Consider the following 23,473-nt stretch of genomic DNA (forward strand, 5'->3'; position numbering starts at 1 on the left):
TGGAAACAGTCTGTAACGAGAAGGCTGAGTAAGCCTCCTGTAAAAGTCTCCAGTGTCCTTCCCCCACTGTCTCAATACAGGGCTGGTAGAGCCTAGAGACCACTCTCCCTACTCCCCACCAAGGCCTGAAAGATTATGGACCCAGTAGCCAGGGAGGGCAGGAAAGGGGTACACAGCAGCATAAAGAGACCAAGGGGCAAGTAGGAGCCTTGTCACCCATGCCCAGGTCGCCACAGACAGGGCCTGGCCCAGGAAACAGAGCAGAGTTGCAAGTAGACAACCCATTTCTTTGACCCCTCTCTTAGGCCTGGCTTGCCTGGCTAGAGACGGCAGGGTGGGGTGGATGAGACTGACAGGGTATCACTGCCTACCTGGGTCAGGTCTGGAGGAAAGGCCAGAAGAGGGTGGGGCTGGAGCCAAGTATGTGGGGCTGGAGCATGTATCTCAGACCCCAGAGCTTGTGACAGGATACCCTGCTCAGCTGCAGGCTGCAGGCAACAGGGGAAGGAGGTTAGCTGAGGGTCTGGAGGATAGACATCAACTTCAACCGTAGGGGTACACACACGTTTTCATGATCCACTTTCATTCATAGCTCTGCCTGTGGCCTTTCTGCCTCTGCCTCCCCTTCCTTTCTCCCCTTCCACTAGTCACTTCCCTCCTGGGAATGTCAAAGTGCAAGATGCAGAAACGTGGGCACGGAACACAGCCTAAAGACCAGCTCTGACTGGCAGCCCAGGAACTTCTCCCACAGCTCCACCCTGGACAATCAGAGGCTGAGGCAGGGGAAGGTCAGGACTTAGGGGGCTCCCTCAGTCGACATGCGAGGCCAGCTCAGTGCAGGAAGCTGAGGAGAGAGGCTGAGATGGGACACCATTCGGACGGATGGTCGCTCACGGGGATGGATGGGACAGGCTGTTCAGCAGGCAGGTTCAATATTCACAGTGCAATGGTTTCCTTCATGAGCGGTACCTCTGCTGGGCAAAAGAACTCTGGCAGGGGCTGTGGGCAGGAGGGGACGAGCCACAGCTTGGTCCCCCTCTTGGCATCATGAGCCAGGTCAGACAGGTCCTGAGGGTAGAGCTGGTCTCCTGCCTTCCTGGCTATCAGCAGAGGGCACTCAGGCAAGTTGAGGCTGTAGACCCCTTTTAAACTGTCAGCACAAGCAGCCAAAGGCCTCCTCTTCCCGTCTGTTGGGCTGCATGACTTTATGCCTTTACGGGAAATCGGGCAGATACTGTCCCGCCCTTTAAATCTCAGGCTCTTCTCTTGGGAAACAGGTCCTTGCCTGTCTGTGTTGGGATTCCTTGGCACCAGTTGGGTCTTCTGGGCACAGGGTTCTTCTGCTCCTTCTCATTTGCTCATGGGCCACATAGGCTGGTGGGTCCCTTGCCAGCTTCTGGCTTTGAGAGGAGGGTACAGCCCTGAGGGAAAGGGTCCTGAGCTGGCAAGCTGGCCTTCCGCCAATGCAAGGAGCCTCCAGGGCCCACAATAAATAGTTGCAGTATGTAGGGGGCATCCTCCAGCCCTCTCTCAGTGAGTTGAGAGTCTGAGGGTTAAGACTGAAAGACCTCATCAAAGCTGCTCTCGTCCAGTCTTGGTAGGCAGGAGCTCTGGGGGTGGCAGGCCACGTTCCCAGGAAGATGGCAGGAGAGCGTGCTGGTGGACATTCCCATAGTGTCTCCTTCCATAAAGAGATAGTCCTGTGTACCCAGCTGTAGGGAAGAGAAGGGAAGAAGGCTGGTGAGCAAGTGGGAATGTGGGTGGGGGTGGGGGGTGGGCAGGGGTCGCTGAGGACATGGTTGGGGGAGGTGTGGCATTCCTGTGGGCTGTTGGATGGCTTCAGGCAAGACTTCCTTTGGTCCTTTCCCTGGCCCTCCAGGCCACCCCAGACACCACAGAGAAAACCAGGCAGCTTTGTCTGGTAGCAGTCCAAGCCTCTGGCCAGACTGGCCTCACCTCCCACCTCTCCTCCTGGGGAACTAGTAGCCACAAAATGAGGGAATGGGACTGGAGGAGGCCTAGGTCAAGAGGGGCCATTGCTCAAGCAGATGGAAACAGGGGACAAGCTCTTGAATGGCCCTACTAGGTCCCTCCTTAGGTAAGTCCATCTCACTAGTCTTAAACTAATGAACTAGGGTGATTTCTGCCAACTCTAGCAAAGAATTTTTCATATTCTCCTCCACCCATTCCTCAGAGTGGGGTCTGCACAGAAGCTCTTTGGGCAAAGGCAACTGAATAGAAACAACTTGGGCTTGAGGGACAGAGGCTAGAGGCAATGCCAGGAAAATGGAGGGCTCAGCCTTTCAACAGGCACGGTCATCCTGAGTAGCCCAGCCTCCTTCCAGATGGGATGAGGGACTTGCCTCTTATCATCATCCATGGGAGCGAGGGACCTGCCCTCTCCCTACCCCACCCCCATCTTTGTCCCCTTGCCCAGCCTCGGAACTCTTTGTTCCACAGCAGAAATCCCCTGGACTCTATCCAACAGTTTGACTTTGGACCCTGAGTGGCGCCTCCCCACTAATGTCCACAAGCCCCACTGGTCAAGCCTGTGATGGATAAGGAAAGAAGATGAGACCTACGGTATCTGGCTCCCAGCCCATTCCCATGCTCTGGAGTGGAAATGAGGACTGTAAACGGGACACGAGCCATGCTGGTCCAGCCAGGCCACAGGCTCGGCTAGGACCTCCTGGGTTAGAAGGCCCCAGAGGGCATGCTTTAGCCTGTGACCCAGCTCCCAGCTTCCTGGGGTTGAGGGCCTGAATTTTCTGCAGCGAGGCGATCCTCCCTTAGTCCCCATTTCTGTTTGTCCCACTCATCTCCTCATCAGAGGAGCCATTCTGGACCGGTTCCCATAGACTCAGTTCCCACTGGCTCCTGGAGCCTGGCATGAGGACCAATTTAGATCTGGACCTACAGAGTAAAATCTTGAAATCCTGAAATCTTGAAATCTTGGCTAGGTCTGAGAGTTAGGAGGCAGGGAAAGGACAATTGGGTACAGAGAACTCAGGGCAGATGGCAAGGTCATACAGGTGGCAGGGAGGAGGAAAACTGGTGTCCCTTGGTAAGGTGGCACAGCACTGAGCCCCAAAGTCCCCAGCAACCTCCACTCTCTGATTCAGTTCTGAGAGGCTCTGGGTCCTTCCTGCAGCCATTCCAATGAGCCAGCTACCCACCTCCACCCACCCTATTGCCAAGTGGGACCCCAGGATATGGGTTGCTGTTTGCTTTTATCCAAATAAAGTCCCCCGGCTCTGAGCATCTCTGTCTGGCGAAGGGGTGGGTCCCAGACAAATCATGCTACACACGGGACAGTTACTTTACATGTGGCAAGAGGTATAACTGGAACTCTGAAAGGGTCACACAGCCAGTGTGCTATCTAGTCAGTCAGCAAGTCAACTAAGCACTCTGCCAGCTAGTTAGCCAGTCAGATCATCAATCAAGACTAGCTAGTTAAGTAGTTACTAGCTAGCTGGTCGAGTGGTGAGCCAACCAGCTGGCCAGATGATTAGTTAGCTGGTTAGCTGGTCAGCCAGAAGGCCAGTCAGTTAGAGAAATCTGGCCAGTGTTAGTTGGTAATTTAGACCTGAAACCACCAACATTTGCTAAAGTTTTGACAAGGATGGAGGGGCCCTGTCTGTACTAGAACCCAGGATGGAAAACGAAGTGCAGAAAAAAAAAATAGTTCCTGCCCTCTAGGAGCTTACAATCTTCTTAGCAGTACAAAGTTCACATATACACATAAATCATCATTTTAAAATATGCAAAACAACATCCAATTGTGTGCGGATTGATATAACATCAGCCATATACAAAAGGGAAGAAGGGATATAAATTAAAAGAGCAACCAGAGGGACGTGGAGAGTGAAGGGAAGGCTTCCCAATACGCTGGTGTAGGCTAGGCTCAGAGAGGAAGAATACAAGTTGCATATCCATCAACATTGTAGGCAAGGACAGCAAAAGACACTCATCAGTGTGCAGGGGACACAACCAGGAGTTATGAATTGACCGAACTGGGAGTTAAAACACTTTCTGTAGGCTCAGGGCATGGGCAGAAAACAAGCAGTTTTTAACAAAGGTGAGCATAAACTATACTTTGGCTTAAAAGGTCCAAGTATGGGATGACGAAGGTCTGCTGGACAGAGGCTCATGGGAAATGTAACTGGGGTTTTTAATAGACCACAAGCTCAACATGTGACAATATATGATGCAGCTGTTAGAACTAACATGATCTTAACGTGCTCGAGTAGAAGAGTCCTGTCCAGATCAAAGAAGGCAACAGTCCCACTGTACTCTGAGCTGGTCAGACAACATCTGGAGCACTGTGTCCAGGGACGGGCGCCACATTTTCAGAGGGACATTGACAAACGAGTGTGTCCAGGATGGTGAGGGGTCTGAAAACCATATCATATAAGGAATGTTTGAGGGGCTGGGCCACACTTAACACAGAGAATTCATAAAGGGGACATGAATAGCTGACTTTAAATATCAGGCCTCATGAGAAGATGAGAGAGACTGGTCAGGGAAGCAGAGAAGGGAAGGCAGAGTTGCCAGCATACAGAAGGAATTTTCCCCAGTGTTGTGTGGAGCTGAACAGACTGGCATGCAGGGAACGTGCCTGGAACTGGAATATGTGACAGAAAGCTGGCTGACTCCCTCTTGGGGATGCAGAGTAGCCCTTGTAGGTTGGGACACAGACCAAATGACCTCTTGACAGCTCTCCCAAGACTAAATTTCTATGGCACCATGCTTCTAAAACAGGGAGGCAGCAACCGTTGGCTGGGGAGCAGGGACCAGATGAGGCACAGCCTGGCAAGAAGTGGATGCTCCTCACCAAGCTGGGAATGCTTGTGTTTGAAGAGGCTGGTGGCCACGCAGCAGAGGCTAATGAAAATTCTCCAGGGGGAGTAAAGACCTTGTAAAAGCCTCATTAGAGGAATGTGGTTGCTTTGGGATTGAATGTAGCCAACAGCAACTATAGAAACATAATGCGGAGGTGGCCATAACTAGTCTCTGCGGGGGAGGGGACACAGGAGTAAGGGGAGACCTGAGGTCTGGAAGAGAGGGGGCCTAGCTAGACCTGATGAAGAGTGAATGGAACTGGGAGTAAGGCAGAAGAAAAGTCAAGTGTGTGGGCCTCCTGGGAGTTGGGTGGCTTCTACAACAGGGAAGGGTGGCTGGAGATAATTTCTTTTCTTTCTTTTTGATTTTTTAAGGGATAGAGAGATATCAAAATCAGAACCTTACCTTAGAATGCTTTCTACACCGGCAGCTCCACTTGTCTGTCCTCACCCTGGTTCAGGGGGCTGCAAGCAGAACACAGGGCTGATATAAGACTTCAGCAGGAGCAAGGGACTGAGGGGACCGCCTAGCTTATCCCTAACCCTGCCCATGGGTTCCATCTCTGAGATTTAGAAGACCCAGAACTGCCCAACTCTAGGTAGGCAGTTCTTTCTTTGTTACCCAGCCTCCTCTGCAGCTCTATTGCCTTAGGGCAAGGGGAAGAGAGATGCCCCTCTTTCAATCTAGAGGGGAACCGTGTGTCCAGACAAGCAGACATCACCTCCTAGAGCCCCACTCCAACGGCTTACCTGCCCTCTGGTCGCCCCCCAGAAGAATCCAATGCCTGCGGCTCTCGATGGCTCTGGGGACGAGAAAGCATCATCTTACTGAGGTGCTCGCATGCCCCAAGCATTCCTGAGAGAGAATTCCTCCCACTGCCACAAAGCATGCACAGCTGAGGGAGATTCCTGGGCCGGGTGCTCCTTCTCCTGTTCCCTCCCATGTAGAACATCACCTATGGGCCCTCAAGCTCCAAGAACAGTACTCCTCCCCTCTTCCTTCACTCTCCCACTTAGTTGTTCAAGAATTCTCTTTTCTACCCCATTCTGTTCTCATCCCCTCTCCGTGATCATGAGGCTAGAGACTTCTTGATTGACTGACTGATTGATTGATCGATTTTTGAGACAGGATCTCTCCATGTAGCTCTGGCTGGCCTAGAACTTGCTATGTAGACCAGTAGATCAGGCTAGCCTACACTCAGAGATGTGCCTGGCTATGCCCCTGGATTGCTTGGGTTAAATGCACACAACCGCTACCATGTCTGGCACCTTCTGATTCTCAAAGCCACACTCCATCACCACCTCCTACCCTTTGGTCTGTCATCCCCACCTTCCAGGACGGTGGAACCTGTTGTCCTCCAGCCTGTACCCTACCCAGCCCCATAGGATGCCCTCCTCTCCTGGGGTTCTCCTTACCCTCCGCTTCCACCTGTAGAACAGGAGGCCCCCGACAGCCAGCAAGACTAGGATGATGCCCGGCACCAGCAGGTGGAAGACAGACTCAGGGATCTGGGAGTCAGAGGACCCCTCACGCTGCTCCACATGGCCTGTGTCAGTCAAAGGAATGGAGTTAAAACGGGCCACAAGTCTGGCTGCCCCCTCACTTGCTGGTCCTCCTTCCAGCTCTGCGGGGCTCCTTCGATCCCTGGTACTTCTCTTGCCCTCGAGCTCCCCAAGGGGCAACACACTGCCCCAAGAGTGGCTTCTGGGAAGCGGTAACTGAGCAAAGGCGATGGCTGGGTTGCTGAGGCCTTGGGGACTCAGTGTCGCAATGTGGGGAGAGCCTGGCTCCTGGTGGTCTCTAGGCAGCACAGATGAACCGTCCGTCTTTGTCTTCTCAGGAGTATGATTCTGTGTCTGGCCTGTGGGTCTCATAGGGTTCATCTCCGGCAATGGGGTGTCTGTTGCATCCGGTGGCTGTTGGTCCTCTGTTGATTTAGGCTGTGGAGAAGATGCTGAGAGGCCCCTGGATCTGCCTGTCTCTGTCTGGATGCTGCCCCCTACCGGCTTGGAGGGGGAAAGCTTTGCTTCCTGGGTCAAAAACCCCTTGCTAGCGTCGTCGCCAGAAGCTTCTTCTAGGACCCAGTTAGTGCCCAGTGAAGATTCGAGAATGTCTTCCACACTGGGGATGGGGTCCCCTGCAGAAGGATGAGTCTGTGAATCTTCAGTGAGCCCGCCCTCGTGTTTTGGGGTCTCTGGTGACTCGAGGCTCTGGCAGGTACTCCTGGGTTGTCGCTGCTTGGCACTGCCTGGGTCCTCTGTGCGAAGGGGCTGCTCACTGGGTAAGAGGGAGTTGCCCTCTGTCCTCTGAGAATCATCCCAAGCCAAGCCAGCCAGAGGGGCCATGGAGGGGGTAGGGGGCTGGTGAGGGGAGGCAGAGGCCGGGTCACTGCTAGGGGTGGCTTTAGGGTACAGGCAGTTGCAATCAGGCTTGGTCACCACATCTGAAAGAACCACAGAGAGGGGGAGAGAGAAATATGGGGAGGAGATAGAGTCACCAGCCTCCAGCACAGCTCCCCCAGAGAGGCTAAGAGGGAGATATGGCCCCGGGGCATGGGAAGGGGGTCCCTCTTCTCTTAACCCAGCCCTGGGGCTGAGGAGAGGGCAGGACAGTAATAAGTGCTCATGACACAGAAATCAGGCAAGAGGTACCATGGACTAGGAACCAAAAGCAAGGTACAGACAAACAGAACAGGACTTGGGGGTGAGAAAGACAATAGGACAGTGTATTGGGGTTCTAGCTGGCTGGAGACCAAGCCAGGGGTAAGCAGCTGCCAGGCCAGGGTGCTGAGCAATAAACAGCTCCCAGATTAACACAAGACACTGGTTTCATGCATAGCCAGGAGCGATAAACAGCTCCCGGATTAACACAAGACACTGGTTTCATGCACAGCCAGGAGCCGAGCCACCACAGCCACAGCCACAGAGAGGAGAAGGCCGGGGCTGGGAGGCAGCCAAAGTTCAGGACTTCGGGATTGAAGCATTAAGGCTGGACTTGGCTGTTGTCCGGATGCAGGACCTCAGCTCCTGCTTTGGGGACTGAGGCTGAATGTAGGACACACGTGGCACAGGATGCAGAGACGAGAACACGCAGAGCGAGCAGGTAGAGAGAGTTTGAATGATGTTCAGGCTTCAAATTCAGCCTTGTCCCTTGAGGGGACATCCAAGGCATCCGGGGGACTTCTGGAGCCAAGTTATCCTGGAGCTTTGCAGCAGGGCTCCTGGAGCAAGGGCCCTGAGTGCCAGATGGAGCACCTGCTCTTTCCACGGAACCCCCCACTCCTTCCGCCATTTGCAGAGCCGAGTGGGGGAAGCCATCATGCCTACATGGCTTTCTGAGAGAGGTCCCCCTTTCCCACTCACTACCATCTCAGCCACCAGCATGGGCCTTCTCGATGCTGCCACATGAAGTAAGGCAGTGAGCCAGTACATGCAGGCATAAGTCAGAGTACATGCACACACATGTCAGCAAAGACATGTGCACAGGACCCTGAGGTACACGAAAGCCACACAAATACACAAAAAAACACAGACACACACTTCGCAGCCGGGCTGCCTCTGGGATCCCCACCCCAGCCCCACATCTCACCTTGCACACACCCTCCCTGTGCTGCCCCCTGCCATGCTTACCTTGGCTGGAGCACTTCGCAAAGCTGTTGTTGCAGTTCTTGCTAAAAACATTCTTGTCCTTTTCAAGGAGATCCAGGGTTTCATTAAAGACGTTCTTGATCTTCTCCAGCAACTGGAGAGGGGTCTCACGGAAAGTTCGGACACAGGCCTGGAAGGAGAGTGGAGCCCCCTTTGGTCAGCAGGACATGGGCTTCCCCTCGCTATGACCCTTATCAAAGTCTCTTGGGCTTTCTCACATGGCTTTCCCCCACCCTGTGCTCTGCAGCAGTCAGTCCCGAGAGACTGAGAGATAGGTCATTTATTCACAGATCCATCTAATACATATTTAAATGCCAAGCATATGGTAATCTACCTGGGCATCAGGCAACGGACAAAAGAGAAGTGGTTCCTGGCCAAGTTGGGCACTGAGTCAGGCAGACTCTAGCACTAAACACATTGTTACGAGCACAGTGGGTCCCAAGAAAGGCTCCCAAACCATATGAAGGGAGGTAAACAAGGACCCAGGGAGAAGATCTCCAAAGGAGCAGCTGAGAGATGAACAAGGGGAGAGCAGGAGGCGGGGGTGAGGAAGATGAAGGTTGCCAAGAGAGTGAAAGAAGGCTGGAAGGCTGCAGTGCTGCCATCTGGGAGGAACGTGGCATAAGAAGCGGCTGAAAGGGCTCTGCCAAGGCCAGGAACTTGTTGACCCTGACAGGAACTTGTAATTTTATCCACAGAGCCAACAGGAAACTGGAAAACTGCCGGGGAGGTGGGCCACGGCACAAAACTTGAAGTTTAGACAGATCATTGTGATATATAGTGTAGAAAGCAGCCCCGGGAAGGCCAGAGGAGATGAGGTCCTCGGCTGGTGCTGGATTTTGGAGGAAGTTCCAAGGATGCCCTGGCCTGCCTGCTGAGTGCTTTCTCTGGTCTGCACTTGGTCCAGGTGCTCACACCCACAGGCACTGCAGCTCTGAGAAGCTACACTCTCCTGGGCTCTTCCCACCTCACCAGCTGCTCCTTCTACATACTGCAGTGCCTCGGGGTTCTGGGCTGGGCCCACTGCCCCTTTCACAGCGCGCTGTTCTATGTGTGATTATAGTATCGCGTATGGCCTATTTCCAGAATGCTAAGTATTCCCTTTCTGAGCTATTGAGGGAAGAACAATAGGTTTTCCAACGCTAGTGTAAAGGTCGTGATTACATCACTGCGTCCCGTCTCCCCAACCTGCCCATAGCAGGCTTATAAGAAACACTTACTAGACAAATAAATGAGCGAAAAGACTTGGGCTTGGCGTCACCACTCAGCAGCTAAGTGAGAATAAACAAATTAACTGCTTTATGTGAATTCATCTCCTTGTCTGTGACGTCAGAACAGCAATACCCCAGCCTCTCCCAAGAGCTGTGAAGCAAGCCAGCAGGCGCTGTCCTGCCTGTGTCTTTAGAAAGCATTTCCCCTCAAATCTGACCTAATATGCTGTAAAAGAAACCAGGCATCCTCACCTAGATCCCTGGCAGCCAAGCTTTTTACAACATGAAGGTGCCCATGGGTCAGGAGCTCAGAATCCTTCTCTGAGCAGTGTGGCTGGACTTGGCTCCTTGATCTTTTCCTCTCTGCCTTCCCTCTAAGCTGCTGCTCAGCATGCAGAGAGAATAGTCACCCACCCAAGGGAGTCCGAGGACCTTCTGTCTCAACCATTGGTGGGGCAGCTTCTCGAAATGCAAATTCCCAGGCTCACCCGTGGGCTCAGGAAAACAGAGTCCCCAGTGGTGTGCGCCGGGACTCGGCATTCCCCATAAGTTCTCCAGGTGATTCACTGGCACTTTAATATTGGGAAAACATAGGTCCCCTGCCTGCCTGGTAAAGAACCATCCTTCCCCCAACCATATAGTCACTGCACATACTCTGGTTTTCTGTGCCCCTTTGGAGTGAAGTTCCTCTGCTGTGTGGTCTCTATTTCCTCTCTCTCTTTCCTCCTTGAACTGCCACTAACAGCATCCACCACGCTGCCAAACCAAACGGACCAACGGACACTTTCACCCCTTATCTCATTCGACTTCTCAGACCTGTGTGATAAAAGCTGCTGCCTCTTTCCATCCGGAAACCCTGAGGTGCTGTCCTCTCTCAGTTCTCCTACCTCAGGCTACTTTTCCTTCTGGGTCCTGGACCCAATCCTCTTCTCCCAGTGGGCGGGGCTGTACAGTTCTATGGCATCTATGTATCCAGCATTCACAATCATGACCCACTCCTGCAGCTGTCTGATGTGCCCCACGTAAAACTGAGCTCTTCCCCGAAACCTACTCTGCCTGGGGTCATCCTTGTTTTGACATCAGTGAGATCTCCAGGGGCCCGAGATGAAAGCACCCGGACACACTGTAGTAGGGAAGCATCAAGTTCTGTCTGTCTGGAGGGATCGCGTCCACTCACCTTCATTTTTCCTGCACCACTCTGATTCAAGCCACCACCATCTCTTGGCTGAGTGAGCCTCATGCTGCCCCACCCCCACTCTCCAGTCCACCATCAGAGTGGTCTTACATCATCATACATGACATCGTGCCATTCATTCGCTTATGGTGGCTTCTTTCGCCTCTTTGACAGCCTGAATGGTGCGTGCCTCCTGAGTTTTCTCTCTCTCCTCCACATCCCATAACTGGGCAGGCTGACCTCCCTTTGGGTTCCTGAGTGAGAAGCGTTCTGGCCACCCTGGGGCCTGAGCACAGCAGCCCTCACTCTGGGATTTCTTTTTCATCCGTGGTTCTGCCTGTTCTTACTCATGCTGGAGCTCCAGTTAAAGTGTTGGTACTTCCGAACCTGCCATTGTCTCCCTCCTCTGCATCCTCACTAAGTTAGCCTTCCCTATTGCACCCTCAGTGTCTCCGGTTTTTGCTCCTCTCACTTATCTCCTCAGTCTATACCTCCCCAATGCTATTGCTACCAGCATCCATTCATGTACTTGTTAATTTTAACTGTCTCTGCATCCTTTCTCTTTCATGAGTGTGGGTGGGGTTTTGTTTTTGTTTTTGTTTTTTGCCCCCCTCCTCCTTTTTTTGATCATATCTATTCCCTGATGTCTAGAACAGCACTTGATACTTGATACACAACGGTCATTCAGTAAGGTTTTGCTAAATGGATGAACAATCCTTCTGATTATGTTTACAGGCACCATCGTTTGACCGTTGCCTACCTCGCTTGACTATAAGCCCTGTGAGGGTGGGGACCGGGGATTTCTTGCTACAAGGATATCATCAGGGTCCAGCGCTGTGCCTTCTGTCTAAGGAGTGCTTGGTGAAGGTGGATGGAGTAAAGAAATGAATGCGTGAATGAGGAAGTGAGTGAGGTTCAGGCAAGGCAAGCCTATGGAGGTGGGGGGACCTCTGCACCCTCCCTCTGCCCTTTCCCTGGTGCTCTAGCCCCAGAACCACCCTACCTTGTTCTGCTTTTCATAGTCCTTGGTGAAGCATCTCGCCAGTCCCATAGAGAGCTCCTGGAGCCTGTCGGTGGCGTTGGCATTGGGGGTGTTGTCTTTAAAGCGCATGGTGTACTCCATTATGTCTTGCACCAGAGGAAATGACATCTTAAGGTAGCAAACGGTGTCATCCTGGAATGCAGGAACCAGGAGCTTAGGACCTGGTCAAGGTGGCCTGGGAACCAAGGCTTTATATGGGATGACTGCACCCTAGGCAGATAGGGGCACCCTGCAGCCTGCCATCTTGTACTCTTGAGAAGAGGACACACCACCCTGGTGATGAGGATAATAGTACCCATGGCTTGTCTTTCATTCTCTTTCTTTAAGTCAACTATAACTGAGAGTTGGGCTAGAGTGAAGGAAAGGTGGGTTCTGATTAGAGAGAGCTTTGGGGTTCAGAAGCGAGGCTTTCAGAATGGAGACACACAGGAAGGGCGGGGTTCACATCTCTGCCCCTTAGCCTTCTCTCTCTTCTTTCCTCTCAGCTTGATTCCACAAAAGCCCTTTGCCACATGGCCCCTTCAAATACAGAGATACTGTCAAAAGTGTTGCCTTGGGTTTTATCTCCAAGGATACAGTAGTTGGTTCAAAGACAGCAACTACTTTTATCGCTATATCTCCAGTGTCTGATCCAGTAAACAGGTGCCAAGGTCTGAGTGAAGGAGTGAGAGAATGAATGGATGAAGCCAAGTGGCTATGGCAGGCCATGGCATTTCCACAGAGGCGCATGCATCTAGTGCATAAGCGCTCGGAGAGGGAAGCACTTCTGGGAGGCACGTAGAGAGGTGTGGCACAGGGGTGGGTGGGGCACGAGGAAAGGTGTGACAGACATCACAAAGAGCTGATACAAAAGCTGAGAGGCAGAATGAAGCAGAGAAGGGAAAGGAGACTAGAGTGGGGTAGGTACTGAAGCCTCAGAACTAGACTGCCTGTGCTTTCTCCTGGAGCCATCAGGTACCTGCCAGGTAAGAAGTAAGTCAAGGCTTTGGGGTTTCAGAGAGCTCCCCCTAGTGGTAAGATAAAGAGCATCTTAGAATCAGGGAAGTCAGTTAGGAAGCCCCTGAAAATTTCCAAGGGACTGGGGAGGATGGAGGGACTGTACCCTAAGGGGCAGGAAGGAAGTACCATCTGCATTACGTAGCTGGTCAGTTAGGTGTGGGGTAGAAAGCCAGGCTAGCGTGTCTTTCTGTCTCTGCCTAGTGGAAGGAGGCGATGTGATCTTCTAAAACAAAACCAACCAACCAACCAACCAAATGCCCATGGTATAACAGCTCTGGGTTCAAATTAAGCACCTATCACTTGACTAGCTATGCTCCTTAATCTCTGTGTGGGTGATAAGCAATAATTGCAGGCCCCAGAGTGGCACTATTAGGATTAACTGGGGAACGTGCCTAGCATTTGGCAAGTGCCTGATTTATGCCAGGTCAAAGGAAAGAAAGAGCAAAGAACTTAAGCTTTGGACCCTGCCCAGCCCTGCAAGCTGGTACTTGACACTCGGAGCACCCGGGGACCCTCACATTCATTCTCTTGCTGTCCGGCCGTCCCATGCCACCACCCTGGGGTTTGACTGTGGCCTGTGACTATCACTCAGGCACCTGGGGCCTTGAAACCACTTGCTACTTACCAGCTGCTCCAGGTCTACAAATTCAAATGCAATTTGGCACGAGGTCTCCATTTGACTGTCAATCTATGAGACAGAACAGACCAATGGTTACATGGCACCTACAGGTCAACTCAGCTTCAGGGTGGGGACACTGGTTTTGGAGTGAACGATGCCTTAACTTATTTACCTCCATAAAACAATGCCAGAATGACAGAGTCACAGCTAGAGGAAGAGCTGTACCTTCCCAGAGGACTTAGAAAACAATGAATTAATGAACAAAAGCCTTCTACTTTGACCTATGTACTCTCACATCCAGTCTGTATAAGGTTGTGATCTCTTCTGGGGGTTGGTAAACACCCTCCATGACAAGAATTCAAGGAGAAGCTGGCCAAGCTCTGGGGAGTCTGGGTCTTTTGCCCTGCCTCTCCCTGGAGCAAGGTTCTAAACCTCAGAGAACGCTGTGGCATTCATGTACCTTGGCCTGCCATGGAAACTGAATATAAAAAGAGTGATGTTGAGAAGGGAGATCGGGAAGTTCAGCTCCAGGGCCCAAGTTCAGGTTGCCAGAACTGGCCTTACTCTGCTGAGCTTGTCAAAAGATGATAAATTCTTTACTAAGAGGGGCAGAAGCCATGACAACTGAATCCTGCCTGGCTACATGGCATTTAGGATTGTCGATGATTCTGTTGACCCTGTTAGAATGGGATCTGGGCTCCTTCCTGTCCCAGATGAGCAGGGTACCCCAACCTCAGAGGTAAGGATCAGGGAAGTGAAGGCAGAAGGCTGGGAGTTAGGCTAGAGCCTCCCATCTAAGTTTGGGTGGGGCCCTGGTGCCAGGCTGTCAGGGGATCTGCCTATCCAAGGAGCTGGATGAACCATCTGGACCCAACAGGCAGACCGGGCTGACTTCCCAAAGAAGGGATTCTCTGAGTCAGAGCAGGGTCAAGGAGCCTTTCAGAACCCATAGTGGACGTTCCACAGATGCCATTAACTCAGTCAGACAGTTAGAAGCCCACCGTCCTTACTGCCTACAGAGGACCGAGGCAAGGCTTCAGGGTTGGGACAACCTAAGGTCCCCACCTTGAGAAGATGAATGAGAGACGTATCAGGATAGCTGTTATCCAGATAGCTCTATTTCCTGCCTGCTCTTTGCCTTTGCCTTCTGGCTGCTGCCTCAGTTTCCTCAGAGAGGAGAAGGCATGGTCTCATACTCACCAGCTGCTGCAGGATCTGCAGGTGTCCATTCGTAATAATCTGGTCACAGTGTTCTGACTTGTTGGCAATACTCCTGCTCACCAGGAGACAAACCAGCAGCAGCCGGGGGCTCAGCCATGTCTGTGACAGAAGGGAGTCGTGTCTCTCCAGAGCTTCCTCTTCCCAGCTACCCCCATGTCCCACTAAGGACAAAAACACAAAGCCCCTTTCCCATAATGCAGCACTCCTCAAATTAATTCTCATCAGCCAGGGTGCCACTGTACTCTTCCCTTGATAACAACCCAAATGTCGTCATCTCCAAGAAGTCCTTCCAGGTTAACCCAGGCCAGCCCAGCAACAGAGAGAAAGTTTCTTAAAGAGCCATTTAAAAAGGCTTATTCATTTTTGTTTTGTGTTTATGAAAGTTTTGCCTGCACATCATGTGCACGCCTCTTGGAATCCCCTGAAACTGGAGGTATGGATGGCTGTCAGCTACCATGTGGGTGCTGGGATGTGAACCTGGGTCCACTGCAAGAGCAACAAGTATTCTTAAATGCTGAGGCATCTCTCCAGCTTACAGAGAATCTCTAATGACAATGCTAATTGTGTGCCAACCAGTATACATATTAGTGACTGAGAAATTCAAGGGCAGGATTGTCTGTCCTTTCAACTTTAACACTGAGACCTTGTAAACTGGCTTTAAGTTTGTGATCAGACACTAGCTTTCAGACTGCACACAAGAAACACTCATTGCCCCTGGGGCCTGCCTCCTCCCTGATTCCACAGGTCTGGCTCTACAGGGGGAAATACCAGGAGGGAGCACTGGGAACTCAACCCAAGTAGGAGACCTCCTGGAACCTTGAACTTGCACTTCGAGAAGAGTCCAACTGACTAATCAAAGACAATGATGTGTTTCAAATGCTGGCACCTGCCTGTCTGAGATCTATCAGGCTTTCATCTAGTCAGTAAACTTGCTACAGCAAGGAGGTTGTCTCGCTTTCGTCAAACACCCACCCGGCCCAGTGGCTGCTCATCTCTAGAGTAACAGATCTGGCTCTGGACACCTGACTTGGTCTTCCTTTCTCCTTTTTTCCTTTCTCCTCCTCCCCAAGATCCTTTCAGCCCTGCAGGTTCTAATAAGGCATCCCGGGAGATGCCAGCCCGGGGCAGAGGGACCCTTGAGCTTCCTTTCTCTGGCCTGAGGCTGCCATCCCTGAATATCCTGGCAGCTGATGTCCCCCAATTCAGGGAAATGCTGGCAGGGTGGAGTGATGGCTGGCACCCTCCTTGATCTGGGCTCTGCCCCAATAGTCCAGATGATGAGACAAATGCTGCAAACAGGAGCACATTGGAAAAACACGGGGAGGCTATGAAACAGTCCGTAACAATGCTCAAAGCCTTGCTGGTGCGTACCAGGGAGGAAAGGCAGCATTGGTTGGGCATCCAGGAGGGAAGAGAGACTGCAGTGAGGCCTTAGAAAGTGACAGCTGGGGATGGGGGTTAAGAGAAGAGGCAGCCGGTTGCCCAATGCCATTAAGCACAGGGCTGTTAAGTTCTGGCCTGACCTCAGAGACAAAGTGTGGAAGAAGATGCAGACGGCCGTAGGATGATACTGCACTATCGGGCAAGTGGAAAGTTAGCTCTGGGTGGGAACGGCAGCTCAGATCTCCAGAACCCCAGGCTCAGGACCTGTTAGAGGAAATGACTGTGCAGAAGATAACTCTGGCCCAGGCTGGCTGTCCCTCAGGCTGTCTGCCCATGGTGTGTGGAGGAAAGGACCTGGAGATGTTCAGGAAGAGCTCACTTCTAGAACTTTAGGGCATGGATGTTTGAAGATAGTAAGGTGAAGACAACACTTTGGGTTTGGGTGGCATCTCAGTCACGCAGGGGAATAACGCACTAGTGAGAGACCGGTTTGAAAGATGACCACTCCTGAATTGGTAACCCCAGTGCTGCCATAGACACGGATACAGATGGAAGCCCAAGGGTTAATCCTCTAGCTTGCATCTGGCTGGACAGGCTCTTCCTGGCTTGCTTCTTCCTCCCACCCACACTGCTTCAGCCTCCGACTATGGGAGCAGCCCTGGAAGGAAACTGCTTGAGTCTCAGAGCCCTTCAAGACACCACCACCGCATTCCAAATTCCCCAGTCAGGTCTCTGCAGCGACACGGCCTGACTGGACCCTCCAACTGATCTTGCCGAATTCTGGCCCCCTTTGTTTCCTCTGTTTTTTTTTTTTTTTTTTGCTTGTTGTACCGATTGCCCCCCCCCCCCCGCCCTATCTCCCGTCTCTCAGCTGGGCCCTCCTTCCCTGTGGACTTCACTCTCCTCCCAAACACCTGCAGCCCTCTCCTCTGCCCATCGCAGGTTCTTCAGTTCCTGCCCTCTGGGTTTTTGCTTCTCACTCTCCTCAGAAGCAACCCCCACTTGCTGTTCATTGAAAGTGCCCCCCTGTACCCTGCACTCTGTACCAGCCACGAGTCACCGCTTCACCCGCTGCCACCATCAGAGACACTTCCGAGCATGCTCTCAGCCTCTCTGCAGCTACCAACTCTCCTTCCACGTTCTCCAGCCAGCGCCAGAGCCCAGAACAGCCCCCATCTCATTGAACCAAATTCATTGAAAAAAGAAGATTCAGGCTGCGTTCCCTCGAACGGCCACCCCAGATCCTAACAGCTCCTGTACTGCACATCCATTGGCTGGAACAAGTAGCAGCATGCCCAACAGGTTGCTCAGCACAGGTCCTGGCATAAAGCTGAGTGACCCCAACCTATAAGGCCCACTCCCAATTGGGGCCTAGAAACATGTGCAACAGCTGAAAAGAAGATGCCTCCTGGAGGTGATGCTAACAGCTCGGGTCTCTTGTCATTCGGAACCTGGAGACCGGTTGATAATACTGGCAGACACTACGTCAAATGCTGAGAACCACTCTCTCTCTCTTTCTCCTGCCTGTGGGTGGCTCAGTGTTCTCCTCTGTGCAATGGGGTGAGCAGCCTTCCATTTACCACGCAAAGCGCTGTAGTCCCAGGAGCAGCTGTTAAACCGCAGCGGGCCTCAGCCCTAGCGTAGAAGCAGTTAGGAAGACAGAGCCCAGGGCCGAGCCTCCTGGGCTGCCGGCGTGAACCGGCTCTCTGCTCCGAAGGGCCGCGCCAAGCTGCCTGCTGCTTGCTGCAGAGCTCCCGCCCCAGCCCGGCCCGGGCCCTGCACCGCGGTCGCAGCTTACCGATGAAGGGCAGCGCCCCGCGGCGCCCCGCGCGGTCATACGGGCAGCTGAGTCCTGGCCCAGCGTGTTGGCCGCCCTGGTTCGCTCGCTCCTTCGCTCCTTGGTGGCTGGAGAGCCTGCGCCCCGGCCGAGGGCCACGCCGCTGTCCCGGGATGCAGAGAGCGGCAGCGACACCGAGAGCACAGAGGCAAACTTTCACTTTCCCCTGGCCGAGCTTCGCTGGCCAGCCCTCGGCACAGCCTTTTAAGCGGGCGGGCTGGCGGGGCATGTGGTTTATGGGAAATCACCCTGGCCCTCCGCCAGACACACACACACACACACACACACACACACACACACACACACACACACACACACACACACACACACTCACAGGCACTGACACATACTACACCCCAGAGGCCCACCGAGCCGCCGCCTCCCTTCCCCCAAGCGGGCCGCTTGGTCGCCCCCGCTAAGCTAGCTCTCTTCCCAGTCGCGCTGTGGCTGTGCTAGCTCCGCAGGATTCAGCAAAGTAACCAGGGCTCCAATGCCCTCCCCCTCCCTTCTTGAGCTCTAGACAAGGCACAGCCTTTCCTTCTGTGCTCAGCCACTCTGTCAATCCCGTGTGATTGCCCTCTGTCTAATGCTGCTCCCTAGGGACTTTCCCTCTAGGCCTGAAAATGGACAAAGTGCATTGAGAAGGGCTTGTATGGGGATGGGCCAACCACGGAAGACTGAGGTCTCTCTGCTGCAGCTTCTTTCAACCCCCTCATGGAGCCCAACCCATCAGGTTTACAGCTTGGCTTGCTCCTTCCTAGGCACCTTTCAAGGAATCTGCTAAACGGCCTGTCCCCCTGGCCGTGGGGAGAAGTGGGGAGCGATCCAGCTACCTGGCCAAGAGAGGAGGGACCCAGTCCAGTGACAACTAACTGGGTAGTTCTGTAGTCTGTGCCAGGAGGCACTTCAGGTGCTTGACCCACGAATGATGCAAAGGCTGGCGGGCTGGTCCCCTGCTCCTGGGCTGCCAAACCCAGCTGAGGTGGAAAGGCTGGTACACTGGGCCCTGGATTTCCCTCGAAGCTGTTGGAAATGCGTTTATGGAGACAATCACATTTTGTCTTTTTGTGAAAGTGAATCTAAATGAATCTATAAAAGGAGTCTATTAATTATATTGTCACATCAGGACTTTTTTCTTCTTTCCATTCCTTGTGATTCCAATGCTTTTCAACCCCTCTATGCTCAGATGTGTGGCCTGGTCGCAAAGAAGCACCTCTTGTCACTTAGCCTACACATCCTTTGCACTAGCTCTGAGCAAATAATTTTATTCTCATATGCCTTTGCTCAGGCTGGTCCCTCTAACACGAAGGTTTCTTTTCACACCTCATCCTCGCCCAGCAAAGCCTGCTGGGATGCTTTAGGCCGTTGGAGAGTTTCCTCTTCCTGTGTTCCCACTGGACTTAATTCATTTCTCCCCCATAAGTTGGAATTCATTCTTTACATTATTTTAAGCCAGTGATTCTCAACCTGTGTGGGTCACGTCTTCTTTGGGCATCTCATATCAGATATCCAGCATATCAGATATTTTACATTATGATTTATCCAAGTAGTGAAATTACAGTTATGAAGTTGCAACCTTATAATTTTATGTTTGGAAGGGGTCACTAGAACATGAGGAACTGTACTAAAGGGTGGCAGCACTAGGAAAGTTGGGAACCACTGCAGTATTTCAGGTGATACTAGTGGTTACATTTGCCCCGCACCCTGAGACAGAGACTTCCTCTAGGTGGCACCCCATTTCACTTACCTCTGAACTGACAACCATAGCACATAATAGCAGTTCAGTTAACCGGGCAGATGGAATGACTAAGCCACTCAGCCAATGTTCACTGCTGGACCCTGGAGGCGGAACAATGACCGTGATGACACAGCCCCTACTCATTCTCATGGGTTTGTGAGCCCCTGGATGCTGAAGGGCTAGCGTAGAGACTACTACTCAGGGCTTCCTGGAGGAACGCAGAGACAGCACTCAGCCTTAGGAGACATGGTCAAGGCTTACCTCCCTCCTTGAGGGAATGCTCTTTCAAGTGGTCTGGATCAATAAAGACTTAACCTTAGCTCTTAAGACTGATGAGAAGCCAGAGGTGGTTTATAAGCACCCTGTAGAGTTGCTAAGAAGAGGGTCCAGTTTTACTGGTTTCATCCTCCTTTATGAACTGAGTTATGCCCCAGGCTAACGGAGCTTGGACTTAGAGCTAAGCTGAATCTGGAAGAGTACAAGCATCTTCTACATCAACACAAAGACAAGCTCAGCCCTCCATCCCATGGAACGCCCCTCCCTACCCTACAGAAACCCTTCTCATATCAGGACTTGAACTTGACCACACCACTTATAAGCTGTTTGCTCTGAACAGCTCTGTCCAGTCATTTACTGGATGTCTGTGGGTACACATCTTTTGACCTGTGTTATTAGGCAACAGAGAGAGAGAGAGAGAGAGAGAGAGAGAGAACAAGAACATGCCATGGCATTTGTGTAGAAGTCAAAAGGACAATTAGCGGGAAGTGAGTCTCTCCTTCCACTATGCAGGTCCCGGGGATTGAACTCAGATCATCAGGCTTGGTAGCAGACATCTTTAACCACTGACCATCTTACCAGCTCCAGTTTTATTATTTTTATCTTTATGTACAACAGTGGTGTTGTGGACTTAGGAATCTCAATGCAAGAATTTTCTCCCACCTCTACCACTTAGTTGCTATACAACTTTAGGCAACTCTCATCTCCTGTCTGCTCTTCTTTGCTCATTTGCTCAAATAATAAGATCTCTGTTCATGTGGAGCTACAGAGGGATAAACAACATCCATACAGTGGGACTTGTAGATACCTTTTTTGTGTTACTTTAAAATAAGACATTGTGCTTCTGGTGGCCAGACGGGCTTTACCTCCACGTACAAGGAAGTCGCATGTGAAAGAGCCCATGATGTGTTTGACGTGGCTGCTCCAAGTGGTCTCATCTGACTGCCCTAAGGGACTGATTCTGGTGTCTCCTCCTTGGCCCAACTGCCTGGAGTCTTGACAGGGTTTCAGACTCCTGTGGACCCAGACAGACCAGTGTGAGCCCATTCATGCGAGGGAAGTGATGGAACTACAGAATTGAAATCTTTTTAAATCCCTGTGTTGCTTAAGATGAGGTGATGGAGGCCCACACAGGCTAAGCCACCTCTCCCAGAGTCACACAAGAATTCTCGGAGTCTGGGACATTGAGAGTGAAGTCTGGAATGAGAAGACTCTTGGCTCCGTGTGGTTGGTCAGATCATCTGCACTATTCCACGCTGACTACCGGGAGAATCATGTCCGGATCGAGGTCCTGGGGGAGGGAGAGAGGAATTTGGCATTATCTGAGATTTGGGGTTCCAGTGATTGCCAAAACGCAGCATCACCAAGGAGGCAGCACTCAGCTGACCCTGGGGGAGGGCAGAGGGAGTTTGGGAGAGACCCTCCATTCTAAAGGAATGAATCAAGGGAAAGGCGGGTGACTGAAAAGAGGGAAATTGAGATAGATGGCAGGAAATGGGAGGAAACCTCATTTGTAGGTTGTTCTGAAACTATTTGTCAGGCAATTTCCTCTGGAAATCTTTCTGGTGAATTGACTTCTATCACACAGGGTGCTCTGCTCACCCCTGCACCTCTCTTTTTTTCCCTATCATTTCTTGTCTTTCTCCTTTCTCTCTTCTACAAAAGTAGGTCCATGGAAGTAGACTAGAGAAGATATTAGAACCTGGGGTTGTACAATGCTGTTCTGAGTCCCAGGGTACTTGGCAAGGCACCACACGAAGGTCAGAGTGTGTTAGACACCCCGCCCTCAACACACACACACACACATACCAGATTTAACTGCGTTAGGAAAGTAGAGATCTCCACAATCTCTGGTGCTGCCTACTGCCTTTTAAATTACATGTCCCTGTATTCAGAGGAGAGATTAGCTGGAGGAGAGGCATTTCCCTTTTTATCTCTTGGATTTTTTTTTTTTTTTTTTTTTTTTTGAGACAGGGTTTCTCTGTGTAACAGCTCTGGCTGTCCTGGAACTCGCTCTCTAGTCCAGGCTGGTCTTGAACTCATGGAGATCCACCTTGCCTCTGCCTCCCAAGTGCTGGGATTAAAGGTACACACCACCAGGCCCAGCATTTAAGTGGGAATGATAGCTTTCAGTCGCTAGGGCTTAGGGCTACAGTGAAGACTTTGGATTAAAAAACTACAAAGACGGATGGATTGGGGCCCAGAGATGTCTATCAAACTATTGCACTAACCAAGGACAATACAAGTAATAAACATCGAACCCCTACTCTGATCTAGCCAATGGACAGGGCATTCTCCACAGTTATGTGGAGAGCAGGGACTGACTCTGACATGAACTCTGGTGCTCCATATTTGACCACCTCCCCTTCATGGGGAGGCCTGGTGGCACTCAGAGGAAGAATCAGCAGGCTACCAAGATGAGACTTGATAGCCTATGACCATATAGTGGGGGAGGAGGTCCCCCTCGGTCTTAGACCTAGGGGAGGGGAATAGGATGAAAGCAGGAGGGAGGGAGGGAGGAATGGGAGGATACAAGTGATGAGATAACAATTGAGTTGTAATCTGAATAAATTAATTAAATAAAAAAATTAAAACTACAAAGAGCCAATAGTTCATATTTGGAGAAGCCATTGACATTTGTCTATCCCACCTCTCCCCACTGGGAGGAAGCCATCTGTCTCCCTTGTTCCTGTCATTACTGAAAGACCTGCTGGCTTGCAGGCACATGATGCAGGAGGCTCGCCCAGGTAGAGCAGCCTCTGCTAGGAGGGCCCATCTACTCAGCTGCCTAGCTGTTTGTTTCCCCAGGCTCAAGGTTCTGGCCATTGCCTGACTCTGTCTCCCGAGCTCCTTAGAGCTGATGACTTTGACCCCAAATTAAGACCCAGTTTATGCACAGTTCAATTTTGACTTATCCAATGCCCTCTGCATAGCTTCAAGTCAAAACCCTGACAGAGGAACCTTCTCGAAAGTTCCTAACCTTCTTTGGAAAAAGAGAGTCACAAGAGGAAGGCATGTCTGTTGGTGTCTAGGCCATGCATCGAGCTTGCTTCATACCCTTGGCCTTGTGTGGCTTCGGAGCAAATGAAGCAGAGAATTACTTGGAATGAGGATGTGAGGGACTTGTCCGCTTAATGCAATAAACATTTCTGAGTGCCTGCCGAGTGCTGGCCTGTGCTTGTCCATGGCCAGGTGAATTGAATGTCCTTCCTGCTTACAGGATGCCAGGGACAGACGTGTCAACAGACAATTTAACAAGAGGCAGTGATGGTAAAGAAATACCCCAGGATCCAAAGTTACCCAGTGTAACCAGCAACCCGCCACAGCGCAGGGACTGAGAACCGGAAGAGATCATGTCCAGAGATAGCCAGGCTTTGTGTCATGTTATTTCCTTGCCTTGGTTCTTCTAGGCTGTTTTGCTCAGTGTTAAGTAGGAGAACGAAGAAGAGAAGGTTCTTGATGTGAAGCTGGGCTGAGTGGAGCT

The 23,473-nt window shown here is 51.7% G+C and overlaps 1 protein-coding gene across 2 annotated transcripts; it reads right to left on the bottom strand.

Annotated features, from left to right (window-relative positions):
• Positions 1-787: 787 nt before the first annotated feature.
• Csf1 (colony stimulating factor 1) lies at positions 788-18,563 on the bottom strand. 2 transcript variants are annotated; one of them, XM_051165434.1, is made up of 9 exons: positions 17,937-18,563; positions 14,735-14,854; positions 13,541-13,603; positions 11,878-12,048; positions 8,472-8,619; positions 6,258-7,285; positions 5,592-5,644; positions 5,248-5,306; positions 788-1,712 (listed from the first exon to the last, which is right to left on the bottom strand). In XM_051165434.1, the coding sequence occupies exons 1-8, from the start codon at positions 17,973-17,975 to the stop codon at positions 5,261-5,263; spliced, it is 1,668 nt and encodes a 555-aa protein (XP_051021391.1). In that variant the 5' UTR covers positions 17,976-18,563; the 3' UTR covers positions 788-1,712; positions 5,248-5,260. The 2 variants fall into 2 exon arrangements, with proteins under 2 accessions (XP_051021391.1, XP_051021390.1); XM_051165433.1 differs by lacking the exons at positions 788-1,712; positions 13,541-13,603; positions 14,735-14,854; positions 17,937-18,563 and adding an exon at positions 3,577-4,394 and having other exon boundaries at positions 11,878-12,449.
• Positions 18,564-23,473: the final 4,910 nt, after the last annotated feature.

This window comes from Acomys russatus, chromosome 23 (genome assembly GCF_903995435.1).
Source record: "Acomys russatus chromosome 23, mAcoRus1.1, whole genome shotgun sequence".
NCBI lineage: Eukaryota > Metazoa > Chordata > Mammalia > Rodentia > Muridae > Acomys > Acomys russatus.

Coding starts and splice junctions, on each gene's coding strand:
- Csf1 (XM_051165434.1), bottom strand. CDS start 17,975: ATGACCGCGCGGGGCGCCGCGGGGCGCTGCCCTTCATCG. Junction 14,855..17,936: donor CGGGGCGCTGCCCTTCATCG/GTAAGCTGCGAC, acceptor CTTCTGTCACAG/ACATGGCTGAGCCCCCGGCT. Junction 5,307..5,591: donor GGGGGGCGACCAGAGGGCAG/GTAAGCCGTTGG, acceptor TTCTGCTTGCAG/CCCCCTGAACCAGGGTGAGG.